The 23,479-nt window shown below is 34.4% G+C and overlaps 1 protein-coding gene and 1 long non-coding RNA gene across 7 annotated transcripts; both read left to right on the top strand.

Moving 5' to 3' along the window:
• The first annotated feature begins 11,087 nt into the window (after window positions 1-11,087).
• Window positions 11,088-15,578, top strand: LOC148585922 (putative disease resistance RPP13-like protein 1). 6 transcript variants are annotated; one of them, XM_088516661.1, is made up of 4 exons: window positions 11,088-13,547; window positions 13,650-14,593; window positions 14,732-15,281; window positions 15,426-15,578. In XM_088516661.1, the coding sequence occupies exons 1-4, from the start codon at window positions 11,088-11,090 to the stop codon at window positions 15,576-15,578; spliced, it is 4,107 nt and encodes a 1,368-aa protein (XP_088372787.1). The 6 variants fall into 6 exon arrangements, with proteins under 6 accessions (XP_088372787.1, XP_088372789.1, XP_088372788.1 ...); XM_088516663.1 differs by having other exon boundaries at window positions 11,088-13,872; window positions 14,131-15,078; window positions 15,424-15,578; XM_088516662.1 differs by having other exon boundaries at window positions 11,088-14,574; window positions 14,722-15,105; window positions 15,382-15,578.
• A 279-nt stretch (window positions 15,579-15,857) lies between these two features.
• LOC148585921 (uncharacterized) lies at window positions 15,858-17,126 on the top strand. The gene is made up of 3 exons (XR_015912054.1): window positions 15,858-15,971; window positions 16,212-16,349; window positions 17,032-17,126. It is a non-coding gene; the product is annotated as an uncharacterized LOC148585921 (long non-coding RNA).
• The last annotated feature ends 6,353 nt before the right edge of the window (window positions 17,127-23,479 follow it).

The following is a 23,479-nucleotide window of genomic DNA, read 5'->3' as shown; positions in this document are numbered from 1 at the left end:
CATTCTCTAAAGAAATTGCCTTAAATATTTGGAAGCTTCGTCAACCTACGACATCTCAATATAGAAGGAGCAGATGCATTGGAAGGATTGCCTCCGCAAATTAGTAAATTAACTTGTCTCCAAACATTATCTCATCTAATTGTTGGAAAAGGTAGTTGTTCAGGGGTAAAATTGTTAGGGCCTTTGTTGCATCTTCGAGATACACTTTGCATTTCTAGATTGGAAAATGTGATTAATCATGAGGATGCAAGGGACGCCATGCTATTTGAAAAGAAACATCTCTCTAGGGTGTCATTTGAATGGAGTGAGAACATGGATGAGTCACACGACAGAGCATATGAATTAGAGGTACTTAACATGCTAAAACCTCATGAGGGTTTGAAAGAGCTCACCATCAGCAACTATGGTGGGATAGAATTTCCAATGTGGTTAAGAGTTCCTTCATTTTCTAATATGGTATTCTTGAAGATTGAAAGTTGTGCAAAGTGCACATCATTGCCCGCAATGGGCAAATTACCATCACTCAAAAGACCTTTTCATTGAAGGCATGGATACTGTGAAAAATATTGGTCGCGAGTTTTATGGGGAAGATTGCTCACAACCTTTTAGATCCTTGGAAACTTTGCATTTCGAGGATATGCAGGAGTGGGAGAATTGGAGTCCTTGTGGAGAATTCCCAAAATTGCGAGAGCTTTCTATTAAACGGTGTCCAAAACTGATGGTTAAGTTACCAAACCATCTTCCTTTATTAGAAAATATTGTGATAAATGGAAGTATGCAGTTGTTGGTTTCAATTTCCAACTTCCCAAAGCTTTGCAAGCTAGAAATCGGGGGATCCGAAGGTGTGGTGCGTGAAAATAAGGTTGACTTCAACTCACTAAGGTTCTCATCTCTTTCAAAAATTTCAGATTTCACATGTCAAATAGAAGAGTTCACTATGGGAGGACTGACAAATGTTGAAGATTTAACTATTGAACAATGTGAGGAGTTGACAAATTTGCAGTTAAATGACGTGGGATTACTACAACATCTCCCGTATCTTGGTGTTCTGAATATTCATAAATGTTCCAAACTAGTTTCTTTGGAGGAAAAAAAAGTAGAAGAGCAGTTACAACTTAGTTTGCCATCCAAACTGAGAAAAATCTGGATCTACGAGTGCAAGGCCTTAGAATCTTTACCCAAGGCAATGATGGACAACATCAAACATCTTGAGGAGCTTCATATTTCTGGGTGTAGTTCATTAACTCACTTTGCAATAGGGTAACTACCTCCAACTCTAAAGCAGCTAACGATAGACCGGTGCGACAACATGCAGATTTTGGTGGATGGGGATGATATCAACAAATGCGGTAGCAACACATCTCTTCTTGAGTACTTGGAAATTAAGGATTGTCCATCCCTCAAATCCTTAACGTCAAGTAAAGAATTACCTGCAACACTTAAACACCTCGAAATTTGTTCTTGTGGAAAGTTGGAGTCGATAGTGAAGAGCTTCCATGACAACTCGTCTCTTGAAGTCATTCAGATCTCCTGTTGTGATAACCTTAAATCCTTACCCCTGGGCATACACAACTTCAGCCATCTACATCATTTGTTTATTAACAAATGTCCAATTCTTGATTCCTTTCCGGACGGTGGTTTGCTCCCTACCAACCTAAAAGCACTTGAGATTCACACTGTGAGAAAATGCAAGCCCTACCCAACTGCATACACAACCTCACCTCACTTCAAGAATTGAAAATATCAGGCTGTCCAAGTATTTTATCATTTCCAGAAGTAGGTTTCCCCACCAACCAAACATCACTTTCTATGCCATCGTTTAGTGAGTGGGAATTGTCTAAGCTTACCTCTCTTAAAGAACTTGAAATTCATGGCCATGGTGGCTCTTCGCATCTGGTGTCTTTTCCAGAGGTGATGCTACCTGCCTCTCTAACGAGGCTTGCCATTCAAGACTTCCCGGATCTAGAATGCATTTCTTCCAAATGCTTTCAATTCCTCGCCTCTCTTGAACATTTGAGTATCATGTATTGTGACAAGCTCACATCCTTTTTAGAGGATGGCCTGCCTCCCTCACTCATGAGTCTTTCTATCTCTGGTTACTGAAACCTCACATCCTTTCCAGAGGTCAGACTACCTCGCTCACTCACGAGTCTTTTTAGTTGTGGTTGTGGAAACCTCACGCCCTTTCCAGAGGTCGGACTGCCTCCTTCACTCATGACTCTTTCTATCTTTGATTGCGAAAAGCTCACATCCTTTCTAGAGGTTAGACTGCCTCCCTCACTCGCTAGTCTTTCTATCTATACTTGCAAAAAGCTCACGTCATTTCCAAAGTTTGGCCCCTCTCCCTCACTCACGTATCTTAATATCGACAACTGTGAAAAGCTCACATCTTTTCCAGAGGATGGACTGCCTCTGTCACTCCTGCAACTTCATATTGACAATGGTCCTCTGTTGATAGAACACTGCAAAGGACGAGACTGGTTCAAGATAGCTTACATCTTTTACATTGTGATTGATTGTTCATCCTTCTATAAACCAGAAGAGGAGAGTCGGTGAATCCGAGTTTCGTTTATATTCAAGTCAAATTTCAAGAAATAAATCCAAACGTTAGTTTTGTTTATTGCCACATCTTTTTTATTTTTACATATTGATTGGATGGTCATCTATCACCCATAATGGGGGAATCATGGATTGCCCATCTTTTTCCTAATAACACTTGTTGATTATCTTCTTCTTCTTCTATTTTTAATTTTTTGTCTAAATGTTGGCGTTGGGTTTGCTAAACGTTACTATTCTTTTTAGGTTTGCACAATAAGATTACAGGTGTTTGATAAAATGTCCAAGCAACCAGGAAGAGAAAGGATGCCTCCGAATATTGAGTTTTTCACTACTAATTGACATACTGCTGGTCGTTACGTATTTTACCAATCATAGGTATGCAACTTGATTTTGATCCTTTGTTAATGTTGGCATCCATGTTGTGACTGCAGCCATACAATGGAAAATTTATCATATTCAGTAATTGGATTGATAATGTTCATTCATTTAATTTAATTTCTAGAAGAATAAGTAGAATAGATTATCCTAACGTTGTATTCCCATGAACAAACTAATCCAGATTATGAATATAAAGGCTGCTCATTCAATTATTATGATTTCTAAGAAAGTTTTGCATCCAAATAGATACATAAATTATTATATTCTCTTTTAATTGATCCGGAAAATATTCTTCATTGTTGATTCTCATTAGGACATTAGTACGAAGTTTTGCTCTATTTGCACACCTCTAATGATTATTTCTCCATCTTTGATGCTTGCTTGCAGATGGTTCAAAATGCTGGTGCTACCTGAAATACCTACCATGTGGAAGTGTTGTTTGTTCTTTTGTTGCTAATGTGTTGTTTTCTGTCTTTCCTAAAATGAACAACTTGTGCTGTCCTGTATATTAGAGGTGTGCAATTTTGGTTGTTTTTCTAGTTCTTTTTTCCCCCCTCTTTGTATTGTTTTCCTAGTTCTTTTTTGGTGATTTTTTTTTTTAGTGGTTTTACAATGTTTATCTGCATAAAAGTACTACTCAATCAAATAAAGAAAGGGCTTGCCCTTCTTTACTTCTCCTAAACTCTTTGAATTATATTGTTCAAATCAAAAGAATTTTTGCTTATTTGTTTGCAAATACTTTTGGAGATTTAAGTGAAGGAGAGCAAATAGATAAAGTCTGAGTACGTGACAATTAGAAAATAAAATAACAAAGGCATGAAAGAGATATTCTTCTTTACAATCTTGACAGTAAGGCTTATTCAACTAATAAAATTAAACTTGCCATCAATAAAAATTAAATTTGCTAAAATTTGTGGGATAAATATAAATTAAACTTGCTAAAATTTGCGTTTTCAAATCATAGGTATATATGGAGATACTTTCAAAATTATACTTTGAAGTTGGAAGCAAACTGATCATAAGCTCCTGCGAGAAACCGACCACGGCAATTTGAGTTCCAACTACCTCACCTAAGTGAAAAACAGCACACAATTAATTAATGTGCTCCGACTTCAATCCGTTATGATTTCGATAATAGTTATACTACAATCGTATCCTACTAAAGAAACACCAAAATCCAAAGCACCAACCAAGTTTGAATGGTAATTTCATACACTCATTTTAAATTTTTTACTAAAAATTCCACTTGCCCCAAAAATGAATTTATTTCTAATTTCTCAATCATAAACATAAATTTGTTATCTGCCAACCTTTAAAAGCCAGCCAATGGTCCTAAGTACTCTTGAAACAAATGCATAATCTGGATTTAGGTAATTCTATACCATATATCAGCTTTTTGTGTGTCAGATCTGATGAGGTTTGCATATATACAAAATGATACTTCAAAAAAAGTTATTATAAGGATTACCAAATAAGCTGATTGAATATATATCTCAATATCACAAATATCTCAATTATAGGAAACAAAACACAATTAATTCATCCCTTGGATTTTGCAATATAAAAGCAGTTCTCCTAGCCCACAAAGTACTCTTTGTCAGCATTAATTAGCCAGGTGTGGTTGCTCTTTAAGTATCAATAGTCTCAATCTCAACTTCAAAACTTTCATGAATAATTTTCATCATTTAATGAATTAAGTTAATCGTAGATAAACAAAATCTTTTGTGCTGCATATAAATGAGTTTAATGGAGGTGGATGAAATTTCAATTATGACTCTGTGTATGATAGATATCTAGCTCAGGCTGCTTAAGGTTTTGCTTAATTCTATGGTGAGAAAACTATTAATATAATGTGTTTAGAACTTTTATAGTTGTAGCTGGCAAAGTCATTTTGGTATTATTTATATTTAAAGGATTATAACTTACCCAAAAATATTTGGCATTAATTTTTTTTTTTTTTTTATCTTTGTTATTTGTCCAGAAAAAAGGTAAATATGTATTATTGTGGAGACCCAGCTTCAACTTCAAATCCTGTATATCGATATATATTATTGTGCAAGTGGACATAAAAGTAATATTGAATAGATAAATTATAAAGAAAGTACACATCTTTCTTGTGCAAGTGGAGGTAAAAGTCTTGATTTATACATGAATTATGTATAACTAAAGGAGAACCAGCTAAAAAAAATGGAGAAACAGCTGGGAATTGGACTTGATGGAGGACTTACTTTCATAGACTTATTCGGGAATGGAATCTTTCTTGGTTACCTATCAAAAATAAACTTCATTATCCAAACATTTTATAATAAACTATTCAATATCTCGCCTCTATATATATATATATATATATATATATATATATATATATATATTATCTCTAGCTACTTTGAATAATCCTCTCACGCCAACGACCGCCAACTAATACTTTTAATAATCATCCGGGGAATAATTTTTTAGTTTTTGTTTATCGTCATACGTTGTCACAGTAATTTTAGTTCTATTCCATGTCACGAAGGGTATTCTCAGCCACTACTGCCGACCTCCGTTCTTGCTAAATGATCATTCAGCTCATAAGGACATATATAATACGAAGAACTCTCCAGACCAGAAAATCCAAATTTGTATGAGTTCATATTCATTGACCAGTATACACTTTCCTGGATGCATAAATAAAAAAGAAAATTAAACAACATTTAATCTTATGGCAGCAATTTAATTTGATGAGGAAAATACATTATATTCTAGAGAAAACCTACATATATATATATACACAAACACCAAACAAATTTCTCACAGATGGCGTTGTTTAACAAAAGAACTCCAAACCAACAATTTCAATACATACAAACATGCATTTACAACAAATATACAAGGATCTTGTTCCTGTATTTGTACTGCATTTTATCTTTTGGGCATTGTTGTTGGGGTGTCCTCCAATTTTGTGTTTGTTTCATCATGTAACCCCATTTCTCTTGCTTGATTAGACCAAAAAAAAAACAACAACAACAACAAATATACAGGAAAATTCCAACCGCCATGCCCAATGGAAACAGATTTTTATGAATCAAGCATATTATTTATGTGAAGTAAATGTTAAAAATTATATTTTTATCTTTTATATATATATATATATATATATATATATATATATATATATTATTGTGCAAGCGGACATAAAGGTAATATTGAATAGATAAATTATGAATAAAGGACACATCTTGTGCAAGTGAAGGTAAAAGTCTCGATTGATAATAGATGAATTATAATTAAAGGAGAAACAAATGGCCAAATTGGAGTTGATGGACTTACTTTCATGGATGTATTTGGGAGTGGAATCTTTCTTGTCTCTCTATTAAAAATAAACTTTTTTATTCAAAATTTTATAATAAACTTTTTAATTAATATGTCATCTCTATAATATATTTTATATATATTTGCTCTCTACCTTGAATAATCCTCTCACGCCAACTACCACCAACTAATACTTTTAATAAATCATACGACAAACTAGAGCCAACTAATACAACATCTTTGGTTGAAAGGAGGAAATTAAACTTCTTTGTAAATTTCTCTGAATTTTTCTTGTAGACAAACAAAAAGTGGGCACCTACTCCTCGGTACCATAATCAATTAATCAAACAATCTCATCCGTCCAAACTAGAGACATCAGTTTCATTGTGTAAAGCTATACTCATAAAATATGCTACAGGCGTAACATTGAAAATTATCATTAAATTTTAAATTTCGTTATTTACCAATGTCTTATTGAGTAGAGATGAAAATGTAAATAAATAACAATCACCTGTATCTGTTATCCGCATATGTAGATGTGGATAGTATTTTTAGCCTTTTAGGGTATGTAAATGCGATTTCCCTTTATATATATATATATCTCTTTCTCGTACTTAGAAGTTCGTTAGAAATAAAGGTTATTATTTTTTCATGTTTTATTCACATTAATTTATTCATGATTGCTACTTGTATGAGTGCTAATTTGGATTCATGGTATATCATAGTTTCGTTACCATCAACATTCACTTATAATTATGAATGTATTACATTTAGACTTAAGTTGTGTTTTTTATGTTTTGAATTTTGGATATTGGTTTTTTGTTTATGTTTGCCGAATTTATAATTTATGACAAAATGATTAACAAGTTTGATTTGAATAATAGTGTTCGACTATAAATAATGCCTTTTTATATTTATTAAAAGTAGTAATTACAACTTCAACGCCTAAAATACACCTCATATATATGCAAATAACACATAAAAACCGAAAAAACAAAGAAATCAAAAACAACATCATCTCACTCACAAAGGTAAACTCATGAGCTACAAGGAACACGTACAATGATTATAGAGTGTTTTGTCTTTCACTTTCGCTAATTTCTTTGAGCCCCACGCTGAAGCTAATTTCCACTAATTTCTACAACCCTGCCCTTTCTCCAAGTCCAGGTAAATTGTCAGATATTATTATTATTTTTTGGTAATTTAAGAAGAGATTGTTGCAATTGAAAGTTTAGAAAGATATTATCAATTAAATAGTAATTTAAGTGGGGTATGTAAATTTTTCAATACATACAAACACGCATTTCCAACATATATACAGGAAACTTCCGACCGCAATGCCGGACGGAAATGGATTTTTGTGAATCAAACATCTAGCCTCCGATTGAGCATATTATTTGCAAACGTTAAAAATTACATTTTTATCGGACAACTATTTAACAACGCTAACAGCGTAACATGTGAGTTTCAACTAAACTTTAACTTTTTATTTTACATTTTTTTTATTAATGTTGATGTGTCAGTTCTGATTGTTGATTTTTTTTTTTTTTTTTTTTAACAATAATTATCCAAGAGTTGATTGAAACTGTCACATCAACATTGTTGAATAATTATGTGATAAAAATGTAGTTTATCATATTATTCTATTTACCTTTTAAAAATTTGAGTAATACTATACACCACACATTTATCTCACTTTAATATATATATATATATTTGCCTCTCGGACAAAGTTTTCTTCTAAATTGGGTTGAAGAAATTTTCTTCAACCTACTCTATAAAAGTGACATGTATTATTTTTTTTAATAACATGTAAGATCACATGACTCATGAGTTTTTAATAAAATTTATTTCAACTTTATTCCTACTATTAAAAAAACATGTGCATCTCACGTATTCAAAGAACATATGTCACTTTTATAGATTATATTAAAAAAAAATTCTCAAGAAAAAACTTTGCCCTTTGCTCTCTGCCTTGAATAATCCTCTCATGCCAACTACCGCCGACTAATACTTTTAATAATCCTCATACGACAAACAGGGACGGAGGAAGGGGGGGATTGGCAGGGGCCAGGGCCCCCCCAAATGACAATATATATATATATATATATTTTAAGGTAAAAATAATTTTTTTATGGTTAAATTTTTTTTTTTTGCTAATGGTTCCCTACTCATTCTCAACGCTGGCTCCGTCCCTGTTGATTTATACATGAATTATGTATAACTAAAGGAGAACCAGCTAAAAAAAAAAAAGAGGAGAAACAGCTGGGCAATTATTGGACTTGATGGAGGACTTTCCTTTCATAGACTTATTCGGGAGTGGAATCTTTCTTGGTTACCTATAAAAAAAAAACTTCATCATTCAAACATTTTATAATAAACTATTCAATATCTCGCCTATATATATATATATATATATATATTTATTTATTTATTTGCTCTCTAGCTACTTTGAATAATCCTCTCACGCCAACGACCGCCAACTAATACTTTTAATAATCCTCATACGAGAGACTAATGCCAACTAAGACATTGATCTTTGGTTGAATAGAGGAAACTTTTTTGTAAATTCTTCTCGATTTTTCTTGTTTGTAGACAAACAAAATGGGCACCTACTCCTCTTTTCTTGTTTGTAGTGTATAATGAATTGTAACTTCGACGAATCACCCAGGGAATAATTCTTTAGTTTTTGTTTATCGTCATGCGCTGTCATAGTAATTTTTAGTTTTGTTCGATGTCACGAAGGGTATTCCTGGCCACTCCTGCCGAGCTTCGTTCTTACTAAATGATCATTCAGCGCATAAGGATCATAATACGAAGAACTCTTAGACCAAAAAATCCAAATTTGTATGAGTCAATATTCATTGACAAGTATGCACTTTCCTAGATGCATAAATAAAAAAGAAAACAACATTTAATCTTATGGCAGAAATTTAATTTGATGAGGAAAATACATTATATTCTAGAGAGAACGTATATATACAAACACCCAACAAATTTCTCACATATGGCATTGTTGTTGAATATATTAACAAAAGAAATCCAAACCAACAATTTCAATACATACAAACACTCATTTCCAACAGATATACAGGAAAACTCCAACCGCCATGCCTGATGGAAATGGATTTTTGTGAATCAAACATGTAGCCTCCGATTGATAAATGCATAGTTTTTTTTTTTTTTTTTTGGCTTGATGTTCGTTATTTGTCCAGGAAAAAAAATTGCAGGCCCACGTACAAGTATCAAATCCTGTATATCTACATGTATTATTCTGCAAGTGGCCACAAAAGTAATATTGAGTAGATAAATTATGAATGGAGGACACATCTTGTGCAAGTGTCCGGAGGTAAAAGTCTTGATGACTAGATGAATTAATTAAAAGGAGAAACAGCTGGGCAATTGGAGTTGATGGACTTTCTTTCATAGACATTATTTGGAGTGGAATCTTTCTTGGTTCTCTAAAAAAATAAAAAAATAAAAGACTTTTTAATTAAAAAAATTTCAAAGTAAACTCTTCAATGTGTATTAGTTGGCGTGTAACTGTGTAAGGATTATTCAAAGCAGGGGGCCGGTGTACCGATCGATTACAGTGCCAAGAGCAAGATTGAAAGATGACAAGTGTGTGCTAACAAATTTATAATACTATGAATATTAAATACGAAAATAATAAAATATCTAATATAAATAACAAAAATATATTATATATTTTATGTGGTTCGATTTATGATTTAGCTCACAGATAAAGTTTAAAGACTACATTATGTTTTTATTGCTTTATTATTTTATAATACAAATGGTATTTATTTATAGGGATGTGAAGAGAATAAAAAAAAAAATTGATCAATTATAATTAATATAAATATATTCTCATAATATCAAATCTCACACAATATATTCTAAAAGTGTGCACAACCACCTTCCACCGTCCAATTCTCCATTTTTAATCGTGCTTAAAAGTCTTCTTGAATAGATTAATTCTAATGAAACAACACAAGGAAGAAACAAGTTGCCGATGGAATCTTTTCTTAGTTTTTGTTATGCATTAGATTCGATTGAACGTGGCCAACTGTGGTCAACTCCACACCCTTAATATTAATTCTACACGTATTATCTATTAAAAATAAATATTTTATTAAAAATTGAAAATAGATTTTTCTATATGTGATGGTGTCATTCTCTCTTGTATATTTTTTACCCATCTTTTTTATAAATCTACTATTAAATTTGTGAGACTAATGTGTAAATTTTATAAATTTAATAATAAATTTGCACATCTCTTATATGAAAATGAACAGGAGATATACAAAGAGAATGAAATGAAAATTTTCTCATAAAATATACATGCTCTCTACTTTGAATAATACTCATAGACCAACTAATACTTCTTTCGTTGAAGAGAAACTACCAAGTAAATTCCTCCAAATTTTTCTTCTAGAGATACAAAAAGTGGGCAGCTATATGACACTGTATATATATACCGAGTTAAATGAACAAAACCAAACGTAGAAGAAAATAAATAGGCTTTTATGATTTTATCATCTATCAGACAAAGACAGCTAACTAAAACAGAATCAAACAACCATGTCCAATGCTTTTACGCAAGACGAGAACATTTATTTTTCACCTAATTAGAGATTAAAAAAAAAAAAGACAAAAAAAGCATGCACATTGGAGAGAAGCCAGCAGGGGCCCCACAAACAGCCATGTTCGTCAAAGCAATTTGTAGGTTGTGCAATAACAAGTATTGAGAATACTCATCAAGCTTTCACAGGAGAAACCAATTACTCGTGCTTTGAGCGCTTGGATATCCTTTGCATCGATCGTTTCCTGATTTATTCCTGTATACCCAAAAAACCATGCCAGTGGGAGAGATTTTCCTTGCTGCATTCCTCGGAATGCTGCTTACCCGACTGACGTCTCCTGAGATGCTCGACTTTGTTCGCCGAGAGGGACTTGAAAAGAAGGTGGACAAGTGGAGCAAAACGTTGAGAAGAATTCAGGCAGTCCTGGATGATGCGGATGAGAAGCAAGATAAGAACGAGGCTGTGAAAGAGTGGCTGAATGACCTCAGAGACTTGGCTTACGATGTGGATGACATACTGGATGAGTTTGTAACGGAAGCACTGCGACGCAAGTTGACGGGAGGAGAAGATAAGGCCAGCACAAGCAAGCTTCGGAAGCTCATCCCTGCTTGTTGTACTTCCTTCACTCCAACTGCTGTTTGGATCAACATGAGGCTGGGATCAGAGATGGAGAAGATCACTGCTCGATTCAACGAGATGGTGAAGCTAAAAGATGATCTGAAATTGAGTGAAACTGTTGATAGAAGGTCATCCAGAACAAGTCAGACACTGGCCCCGACTTCTGTAGTGACCGAAGCTCATGTTTATGGCAGGGAAAAAGATAAAGAGGCTCTACTTCAATTTTTGGTGGGCGAAAAACGTAGTGATGCTCAACTCTCTGTGCTTCCTATACTTGGTATGGGTGGTATCGGTAAGACAACTCTTGCCCAGCTTATCTACAATGATGAACAAGTGCAAAACTTTTTTGAGCTCAAAGCATGGGCTTGTGTTTCTGAAGATTTTGATGCTGTTAGGGTGACCAAAACAGTTCTACAATTTTTCTCCTCCGAAAATTGTGAGGGTAAAGAACTAAGTTGGATGCAAGAGAAACTGAAGGCGAATCTAAGAGGGAAGAAGTTTCTAGTCGTTCTCGATGATCTTTGGAATGAGAACTACAGTGACTGGACTATCCTGCGTGCTCCTTTTGAAGCAGGAGCACTGGGAAGTGTAATTGTCATCACAACTCGCAATGAGGGAGTTGCATCAAAGACGGGTACCATTCCAACCAACTCTTTGAAAAAATTGTCAAATGATTTTTGTTTGTCTATATTGGCCCATCATGCATTGGATACAAGAGACTTCAATGCACATCTCAACCTCAAAGATATTGGTGAGGAACTCGCTAGAAGGTGTAATGGCTCTCCTTTGGCAGCGAAAGTACTCGGAGGCGTCTTACGTAATAAAGTAGATCGTGATGAGTGGGAAGATGTATTGAATAGCAATATATGGGATATAACAGAAGTGAAAAATGAAATTGCACTAGCTCTTATGTTAAGCTATTACCATCTCCCTTCTCATTTGAAGAGGTGCTTTGCGTATTGTTCAATTCTCCCGAAGGACTACGTATTTGAGGAGAAGCAGTTGGTTCTACTATGGATGGCAGAAGGTTTAATTAAGCAACGTGAAGGGAGAAAGCAAATGGAAGATTTTGGTAGGGAGGATTTTCGCAATCTATTGTCGAGGTCATTTTTCCAACGATCGTTCAACGATGAATCAAAATTTGTGATGCATGACCTTATCAATGATTTGGCTCAACATGTTGCAGGAGATATATGCTTTAGAATGGAAGACAAAGTTGGGGGTAATATTAATGAAGGGAAACCTTCTAGAAATGCTCGGCATTCATCTAACTTGGCGGGTGCATATGATGGCATTAACAAATTTGAGGTCTTTAATGATCTCATGTGTTTACGAACCTTCCTGCCTCTTAAGCTTTCACGTTCATTCTGTACATTGACACGTAATGTTCCTTTTGAATTGTTGCCAAAATTAAGACGCCTAAGGGTGCTCTCTTTGAATGGATACAACATATATGAGCTACCAGAATCAATTGGTGATTTGAAGCATCTAAGGTTTTTCGACCTTTCTCACACTTACATAAGAAGCTTGCCTGAATCATTATGCACTCTTTACAATTTACAGACATTGATATTGGAGAGTTGCGCTGCTCTAAAGAAATTGCCTTCAACATTTGGAAACCTACTCAACTTGCGACATCTCAACATTCGAGGAGCATATGCATTGGAAGGAATGCTTTCGCAAATCAGTAAATTAACTTGTCTCCAGACATTGCCTCATCTAATTGTTGGAAAAGGTAGTTGTTCTGGGATAAAATTGTTAGGGCCTTTGTTGCATCTTCGAGATACACTTTGCATTTCCAGATTGGAAAATGTGACTAATCATGAGGATGCAAGGGACGCCAGGCTATTTGAAAAGAAAAATCTCTTTGGGGTGTCATTTGAATGGAGTCCGAACATGAATAAGTCACACGATAGAGCACATGAATTAGAGGTACTTAACATGCTAAAACCTCACGAGGGTTTGAAAGAGCTCATCATCAAGAATTATGGTGGTATAGAATTTCCAATATGGGTAAGAGTTCCATCATTTTCTAATATGTTATTTTTGAAGATTGAAAGTTGTGCAAAGTGCACTTCATTGCCTGCAGTGGGCAAATTACCATCACTCAAAGAGGTTTTAATTAAAGGCATGGGCAGTGTGAAAAATATTGGTCGCGAGTTTTATGGGGAAGATTGCTCACAACCTTTTAGATCCTTGGAAACTTTGCATTTCGAGGATATGCAGGAGTGGGAGAACTGGATCCCTTGTGAAGAATTCCCAAAACTGTGTAAGCTTTCTATTAAACAGTGTCCAAAACTAATGGGTAAGTTACCAAACCATCTTCCTTTATTAGAAAATATTGTGATAGATGGAAGTAGGCAGTTGTTGGTTTCAATTTCCAGCTTTCCAAAGCTTCGCAAGCTAGAAATTGGGGGATCCAAAGGTGTGGTGCGTGGAAATAAGGTTGACTTCAACTCACTAAGGTTCACATTTCTTTCAACAATTTCAGAATTCACATGTCAAATAGAAGAGTTCACCATGGGAGGACTCACAAATGTGGAAAATTTAACTATTGAACACTGTAAGGAGTTGACGAATTTGTGGTTAAATGACGTGGGATTACTACAACATCTCCCGTATCTTGGTGTTTTGGAGATTTGTGATTGTTCCAAACTAGTTTATTTGGAGGAGAAAGAAGTAGAAGAGCAATTACAACTTAGTTTGCCATCTAAACTGAGGAAAATCAGGATCGACATGTGCAATGCCTTGGAATCTTTACCCAAGGCAATGATGGAAAACAACATGAATCTTGAGGAAGTTTATATTTCACGATGTAATTCATTGACTCACTTTGCAATAGGGCAACTACCTCAAACTCTAAAGCAGCTAACGATAAAGTGGTGCAGCAACATGCAGATTTTGGTGGCTGGGGATGATATCAACAAATGCAGTAGCAGCAATTCTCTTCTTGAGTACTTGGATATCTCGGGTTGTTTATCCCTCAAATCCTTAATGTCAAGTGGAGAATTACCAGCAACACTTAAACATCTCAAAATTCATCATTGTGATACATTGGAGTTGATAGTGAAGAGCTTCCATGACAACTTGTCTCTTGAAGTCATTAAGATCTCACGTTGTAATAACCTTAAATCCTTACCCACTGGCATACACAACCTCAGCCATCTACATCATTTTTTTATTGAAGAATGTCCAATTCTTGATTCCTTCCCGGATAGCGGGTTGCTCCCTACCAACCTGAAAGCACTTACGATTGACAATTGTAAGGAAATGCAATCCCTGCCAACCTGCATACACAACCTCACCTCTCTTCAAGAATTGAAAGTATGGCGTTGTCCAAGCATTTTATCATTTCCGGAAGTAGGTTTCCCCACCAACCTAACATCACTTTTTATCTCGTTTAATGTGGCCACTTTTGAGTGGGGATTGTCCAAGCTTACCTCTCTTAAAGAACTTGTAATTCATGGTGGCTCTTCGCATCTAGTGTCCTTTCCAGAGATGATGCTGCCTGCCTCTCTAACGAGCCTCACCATTAAAGACTTCTCGGATCTGGAATGCATGTCATCCAAATGCTTTCAATTCCTCGCCTCTCTTGAAGAATTGAGTATCGAGTGGTGTGAAAAGCTCACGTCCTTTTTTGAGGATGGCTTGCCTCCCTCACTCACGAGTCTTTCTATCAAATTTTGCAAAAATTTCACGTCCTTTCCAGAGGATGGCCTGCCTTCATTACTCATGAGTCTTTCTATCGATGATTGCAAAGAGCTCATGTCCTTTCCAGAGGTTGGACTGCCTCCCTCACTCTCGAGTCTTTCTATCTCTACTTGCAAAAAGTTCATGTCCTTTCCAGAGGTTGGACTACCTCCCTCACTCACATATCTTAAAATCTTTAACTGCGAAAATCTCACATCCTTTCCAAAGGTTGGCCTCTCTCCCTCACTCACGTATCTTAATATCTCTAACTGTGAAAAGCTCACATCCTTTAATTTTCTAGAGGATGGACTGCCTCTCTCTCTCCTGCAACTTAATATTCACAAGTGTCCTCAGTTGATAGAACGCTGCAAAGGACGAGAATGGTTCAAGATAGCCCACGTCCCCTCCATTATGATTAATCATACATTCTTCTATAAACTAGAAGAGGAGAGTTAGTGAATCCGAATTTCGTTTATATGCAAGTCAAATTTCAAGAAATAAATCCAAAGGTCAGTTTATTGCCACATCATTTCTTTTTTTACATAATGGTGGGACGTTCATCTATCACCCACAATGGTTGGAATCATGGCCACTGCCTATTTTCTTCCCAACAACACTTGTTGATTATCTTCTTCTTCTTCTTCTTCTTTTTGTCTAAATGTTGGCGTTGGGTTTGCTGAACATTGCTATTCTTTTTGGGTTTGCACAACAGGATCACAGGTGTTTGATAAAATGTCCAAGTGACCACGAAGAAAAAAGGATGCCTCCGAATATTGAGTTTTTCATTACTAATTGGCATATTGCTGGTCATTACATATTTTACCAATCACTGGTACCCTCCTAAAATAGGTATGCAACTTGATTTTGACCCATTGCTAATGTTGGCATCCATGTTGATGTTGTGACTGCAAGCTTACTATGGAACATTTATCATATTCAGTAAAAGGATTGATAATGTTCTTCATTTAATTTTCTAGAAGAATAAGTAGAATGGATTATCCTAATATTCATTCTTTTTATTTGTTTTTTGTGTCTAAATTGGCTTTGGGTTTGCTAAACGTTGCTATTTTTGTTGGGTTTGCACAACAGGATCACAGGTGTTTGTTAAACTGTCTAAGCAACCACGTAGAGAAAGAGGAGGCCTTCGAATATTGAGTTTTTCATTACTAATTTGGTTGTGGCAAGTTATTACAGATTTTACCAATCACTGGGACCCTCCAAAAATAGGTATGTAACTGGATTTTGATCCCTTGATTAATATTGTTCATTCATTTAGTTTTCTAGCTAGGAGAATAAGTAGAAGGGATTATCCTAACATTGTATTTTCATGAACAAACTGATCCAGATTATGAATTTAAAGAGACATGTCTTACTGCTCATTTAATTATTATTATTTGGGGTAATTACCTTTTCCCCCATCAACTACAACGCATTTTCACTTTTCTCCCATGAACTACCAACTGTACCGCCCGACCCCCATAAACTACCATTTTGTGCCCAAAATCCCATTCTGTCAATCAAATGCGTTAACTTAAACGGTCAAAGTGACAATGTGTTGTAATTCATGGGGACAAAGTGACGGGTTGATTGTTTGCGTTAACGTCTTTGACTGACAGAAGGGGGTTTTGGGCACAAAATAGTAATTCATAGAGGTCGGATGGTATAGTTGGTAGTTCATGGGGGAAAAGTGAAAATGAATTGTAGTTGATAGGGAAAAAGGTAATTATTCCTTATTATTTATAAGAAAGTTTTGCATCCAAATAGATACAGAAATTATTAAATTCTATTTTAATTAATGGGGAAAATATTCTTTATTGTTGATTCTCACTAGGACAATAGTTGGATTAAGAAGTTTTGCTCTATAGGTACACATCTCTAATGATTATTTCTTCATCTTCGATGCTTGTAGATGGTTTAAAATGCTGGAGCTACCTGAAATACCCACCATGTGGAAGAATTGTTTGTTCTTTTGTCGCTAATTTGTTGTTTTCTGTCTTTCCTAAAATGAACAATTTGTGTCGTCCTGTATATTAGAGATGTGCAACTTTATTTTGCAATATTGGTTTCCAATTTTGGTTTGCTTTTCTAGCCTTTTTTCCCCCTCTTTGTATTGTTTTCTTAGTAACCGAGAGATGCATTAATAGACAAAGGAATATTGTAAACATTTTTTTTCTTCGATGAATTGTTTTTTGTTAGTGGTTTTACAATGTTTATATGCATAAAATTACTACTCAATCAGATAAATCAAGGGCTTGCCCATCTTTCCTTTGATCTCCTGAACTCTTTAAATTATATTGCTCAAATCAAAAGAACTTTTTGCTTATTTGTTTGCAGATACTTCTGGAGATTTAAATGAATGAGAGCAAATAGATGAAGTATGAGTATGTGACAATTAGAAAATAAAATAACAAATGCATGCATCTTCAAGGGATATTCTGCATGTCAAAATTGGAGAATGTACGCCAAGAGACACCAATTTACTTGGTATGCAAGACTTTAATGAGCTTTTGGTGGAATGAAACAACAATTTTAATGAACCACAAGTTTTGTTCTTTATATATCTATATAACACTATCATGCAAAGTTAAATACTTGAAATAAAATCTTATCCATTTTGTAATATGATGGTAATATTGGTTCGAGCACCAAGGGATATCGTGAACATTAGAATGAGGTTCTCTGTTATTTATGACTATTGGATACATATTAAATCAATTAATTTTACTATATTAATATAACTATTGGACTTGGTCCTTGAATCTGGCATATAGGGATAGGACAAACCTGCACACAGACTTTTCATGGCCACTCCAATAGGCTTTTATTTCTTTTGTTGTCCTCTCTTAGCTTGAGCTACATGTGGAAAAGTAGGAAAGAAAAAAAAAAAAAAAAGTTTGCTGAGATATCAAATGATTGAGACTATTTCTGCCATGGGATTGAGATTGGCCGCAATTTATTGACTAAATTGCAGTCAATTCAAACAGCAAATGAAAGAGAGCCCCAATAAAATCTATTTGTGCTAGCAAATGGCCTTGCACCCCAAGCATTAAGCATTATACTTTAGCATATGAATCCCATCAACCATAGGGTCCTCTTTCATTTGATGCTGAGAGTAGTGTAATTCGGTCAACCGAATTGCAGGTAATTCTCATCTACTGCCATCTACTTTTGTTTGATATCCAAACCATCATGAGTTTTATTTGAAAAATGAGAAACTTCACTTACCCTCATGAACTTAAGCGCCTTTTGTAAACATCCCCAATCTTCAAAGTCTCTCACCTTGGTGTATTAAACTTTTTTTTCGTTCTAAATACCCCTCTTACCGTTAGATATTGGAGTTAAATCAAACAGTAAAATGAGTAAAAGACCTTTACACCCTTGAAATTTTAAATTTTTTCAAATTTACCCTTACTTATAAATAAAAATATTATTATTATAATTATTATATAAAAAAATAATAATTAAAAAAAAAAGAAAAAAAAAAAGAAAGAAAGAAGTGACCCTGTGGGTCACTTACAGGTCACCTTGGTGACCCATGGTGGGTCACTTGACCCACCGTCACTTTCTTTTCTTTCTTTTAATATATAATAATAACAATAATATGACCCGTGGGTCACAATACGAGTGGGTTAGATCCACCAGTGAACCCATGGGTCAAGAGTTTTTTTTTAATAAAAAATAAAGGCATTTTCGGAATTTCACACCGCTCTGTTAGGATTTAATAGAAAATCTTAACAGAATGGGGTAATTGAAACAAAACGAAAGTTCGATACACCAAAGTGAAAGACTTTGAAGATTGAGTGGGTGTTTGCAAAAAGCGCGTAATTTCAAAGAAGATAAGTGAAGTTTCCCCTTCGAAAAAAAAATGAGTTTTGGCTTTAAACTACATGTTACATATATGTAAACGAAATTATCAAAAATTTGAAATTTTGTTTTAGTAACCATTTCAGTTTTCCTATTAGACTCCAAAATATAGATGCATAGAAATGTTAGATTTTGTTTTCCTTGTTTACCTTGTCTTTTGTTGTGGATTTCCAAAAACCAGACAAAAAATAGCAGACAACACCTTAGTATAAACAAGCTTTAAAGTAAGAGTCCCTGATCATATACCTCCTATAACAATGTCATCTCTGAGTTTTTCTACACTGTCCCCATTTTGTTCTATGTAAATTATGATTCTTGATTAGTGATAAGTGCCAAATATTTCATATATAGACCCCTTTATTTATATTAGTTAGTCCTTTAGCTGTGTCGTTATTTAATGTTTTGTGTTAGTTTAGTGTTTTTAGTATTTTGTAGGTTGTTGAAGAAAAACTACAACTTTAAAAGGAAAAATGAAAAGTTTGGAAGAAATCACACCTTGAGAATACCTAGATGATGTGGTTAAGTTTAACCCAATCAAGGAGAGGATTTCTCTAATCGGAGTCAAAATCATATTGGATTCAAAATCAGATTCTGTACACGTCTCAGTATTTTGATCATAACTTTCCGGTCAAATATCGGATTGAAGTGATTCAAGCGGCATTAGAAATCTAACTCAAAATAATACAATTCATTGTGAAATAAGATTTTCCTAATTCGAACGATTACTATGCCAAAATCTCCCCACAATAAAATGACACAAATTTGGACAAATCCTATCACTACAAAAATATATATTTCTGTTACGGACTGTTAGTGACGTGTCAAGGGTGTTAACACGTTACTAAAGTTTAGTGACGTATCAATGGTAACTTGTTTGACGGCTTAAAAAATTGGTCGTAACTACTAGAAATGTAGTAACGTGTCATGTTTTGACACGTTACCGTTTAGTAACGTGTTAGTTTTGACACGCTACCAAAATAGTGGTAACGTGTTAAGTTTAACACGTTACCAAAATTTTGTAACGTGTCATGATGACACGTTACAGAATTTTGATAATGTTTACACATGACATGTCACCTTAAGGTGACGCGTGAAATTCTATGACACGTCACTAAATAGTGGCAGAAAAAAAAAAATTTCTCATTTTCTACGGTCGTTATACTCAAATTTACCAGCCGCCACCTGATATATGAGTTACATTAACCTAACTATCAGAACCTATCACAAACTACCACAAAATCCAATAATCCAACTAATCTATATATAAATAATCTATCAATCCAACATCAATCTAAATATAATAATTCAACTATATATATAAATAATCTAACTACCACAAATATATACATCACAACCGGTACATATCACAAATAATCCAACTCTAAATATATACACATCAACGTAGGAAATACAATACAACTTACATTATACACGAATACAAAAAACTTAAGTCTTAAGTTATACACAAAAAAACTATCAAACAAACACTAGTCCAACAAAATCTGAGTGAACATCATCATGATCATTATCTCCCGACTTCTCCACACTAACTGTAAATGATAAAACAAAGAATCAATCAACAAATTGACACTTGTGATAGAATCTTATCAAGTCCTAAGAGATGAGCAACGTCCAAGTACATGAGAAAAAATCGAATGATTGTCACATAAACAACCTCAACATTTATATCTACACGACCTACATACAAACACATATACATCTATATTTATGTTTATTCAATGAGGCGGCTTCAACAAATATGGTAAGATTAAATATGTAAAGCTCCAACCACAACCAAACCAAACAAGAACTACAAAGTAGATTATTTTGAGTTAAGTATATAAGTTATTCGATTATTATATATTGCATTTTTATTAAGTCATATATATACTCATGGGGTTGCTGAACGACGGGTATAATGTCTTGACAAACAAGACTTCTATCCAGCCAGCGTCCGGTGTTGGCTTTCATTGTGATCGCCGTCCTCAGCTTCTACTCTTACATCATCTACACATATTACGTTGCAATTGTGTTATATAGATGCATGTGTCGCATAAAGATACGAACAAAGTTTATTTATCAAACAAAATTACTAGCCATTTAAATGATAGTCATCTCGTAAGATAATCATGTTACTAAAAGAGAAACAATAAGAATATAGTGTTACCTGGTCGGCTATCCGCTGAGGATCTCACAATCATTCGGTCTGGGGACTCCGCGTCTTGCGGAGCTCTGACAGTCGTCACCTTCAGCTCGGAGCTCATACGTCTCGAGCCCTCAAGGTTGCGAAACCAGGCCTCATACGCTGCCATCTGCACAGCCATCTACTCAGTCACCTGCGCTCTCACCGCCGCAATAATATCCTCCCTCTGTTGGGCCAGCATCGCATCTATTTGTTCCTTGTACTTCTCTCTCTCAGCTTTAATGACTCTTTCAAGTTCAGCATGGGAGACCATCGAGCCACCAGGGTTCTAAGACCATGTTTGGGACGATGTATAATATGAGTAAATGGTGCCGCGCACAGGCAGAATATTCTTACTGACCCCTTGAACACGACCTGCATATTCAGGCTTATTGCCGTGCGCCTGAGCATAAGCGTCATTTGGTGTCCATCAAATCGTCCCCTGGGGCACATCTACCAGTTCCGCAAGGTCAGTTTCTAATAGCTCTTCCATCCGTGCCTGTACGTTACATTACACATGATCATTGTTATATATATAATTGATAAAACTCAATAAGTTAATACGTAAATATAGTGTTGAGTGATTTAGTAATTTTAAATGACGTGCCAACATATTCACCATATGGTAATGCATACACCATTGGAGCTATGAAATATGATATTTTTTTAGTGGGGTCTACATTTGAGAAATTTGTTTTCTATAGAGTACCCATGCTAATTTTAAGAAACTCAAACAAATGTAAAGTCCTACTTGTTAAAATCAAAATAAATAAATAAATAAAAAGAGAAAAAAGGTAGAGGTGGTGGGAGGAGACCTCCTCCACTTAGGATTACCACCTGGTGACCCTAATCTTTTTTTAATTATTTTATTTTTAAATAATAAGTTAGTTATTACCTCTTCAAAAGTTAAGCACGTGCTTTGTCAAAATATTCATACAACAAAGAAAGAAAACAGATTTATAAAAAGTATTTTGTGTTTTGAGTTCCCTCTTAATGTACTTGTCTTAATAATAGAAAACAAAAGCAAACATGAACATAAATTATTGGCAATTAGTTGTACATTCGAGCTCTTTTTCCATAATCAGGAGGTATCTCTCTCTTTCATTTTTTTTTTTTTAAAAAAAAAAATCAATGATAGGGGTGAAAAGGTGGTTATAGTGGTTATTGGCTAAAACCACTAACCGTAACTGTCTAGGTTGATAATCGGCAGTTAGTGGCTAGTAACTTTAATAACTGCCAACTGCCTTTTTTTTTTTTTTTAAAAAAAAGAAAACCTTATTGTTTCTATGGTAATACGATAATATATACTACATACGACATCATTTATAGATTTTTATACAATCTTATATATATATAAAATTTTAAACACAAAATGACATTGTTTCGTGTATATATATAGGTGGCTAGTGGGCGATTATTAACGACTTGCCTTTTCACCTCTAATTCAATAATAGTTTTATTTTATTTTTTTTAAAAAAAAGTCATGTTCCTTTAATGAATGAACATATTAGATCACTCAAGCAGCTTTCATAAATTTTAATCCAAATTTAGGAAATCAAGCTACATTTTATTTATTTATTCAAATGCATTCCACAATGGCTTTCTTTTTCTTTCTCTATACCATTTAAATATTATTTATTTACTTTTTTCTTTGGTCTTTCATTATGTGATTGTTTTATTATTTATTTTTCAACGGTCATATTTTTCAAATGATTACTTTTCTAATTGTCATATTCTTGATTTTTCTAATGGTCACTTTTCTAACGGTCATATTTTCCAACGGCTATATTCTCCAACAGTCATATAATTTCTATATAAATAGAATAATTTCCTCTCTAGTTTTCGTCAATCTTAACTCAAATTTCTCTTTCGTTCATTCTTTGCATTCCCTATATGAATAACATGCTTGAACTCGATGGCCTTCAATATGACTCTTTCTCTGAGTTGGTTCCATAAAACTCCATGATAAAAAATAAAAAACTATGACATTTCCAATTCTTATATATAACAATCATGTACTCATGGTGAGAACAAGAATTCTTCATTTCCTGAAAACATAATCAAGTCATGAGAGGTTTAACCTCTGGGCAAAATGATACAAAAAGGGAGGTGCCAACTATCATATACTTACAAACTCGAAATTCTTAATTCAGATTAAACAACAAATTAATCACTTTCTGTGTTCTCTATGGGTAATTGCCACAAGTCTCTTTGCTTTTTCTTCACCTGCTTTTTCTTCACCACCGGATAAAATGAGAACCATCTTGGATTTTTGGCTCTATTATTAGGACAAAGTTTTCCTCCAAACTAG

This window comes from Corylus avellana, chromosome 5 (assembly GCF_965113065.1).
Source record: "Corylus avellana chromosome 5, dhCorAvel1.hap1.2, whole genome shotgun sequence".
Taxonomy (NCBI): domain Eukaryota; kingdom Viridiplantae; phylum Streptophyta; class Magnoliopsida; order Fagales; family Betulaceae; genus Corylus; species Corylus avellana.
This window is presented reverse-complemented; position numbering and strand designations above follow the sequence as displayed.

Excerpts from the sequence above, each read along its gene's own strand:
- LOC148585922 (XM_088516658.1), top strand. The coding sequence starts at position 11,088 with ATGCCAGTGGGAGAGATTTTCCTTGCTGCATTCCTCGGAATGCTGCTT. Across the intron at positions 15,282-15,425 it reads AGTTCATGTCCTTTCCAGAG|GATGGACTGCCTCTCTCTCT; the intron begins GTTGGACTACCT and ends AATTTTCTAGAG.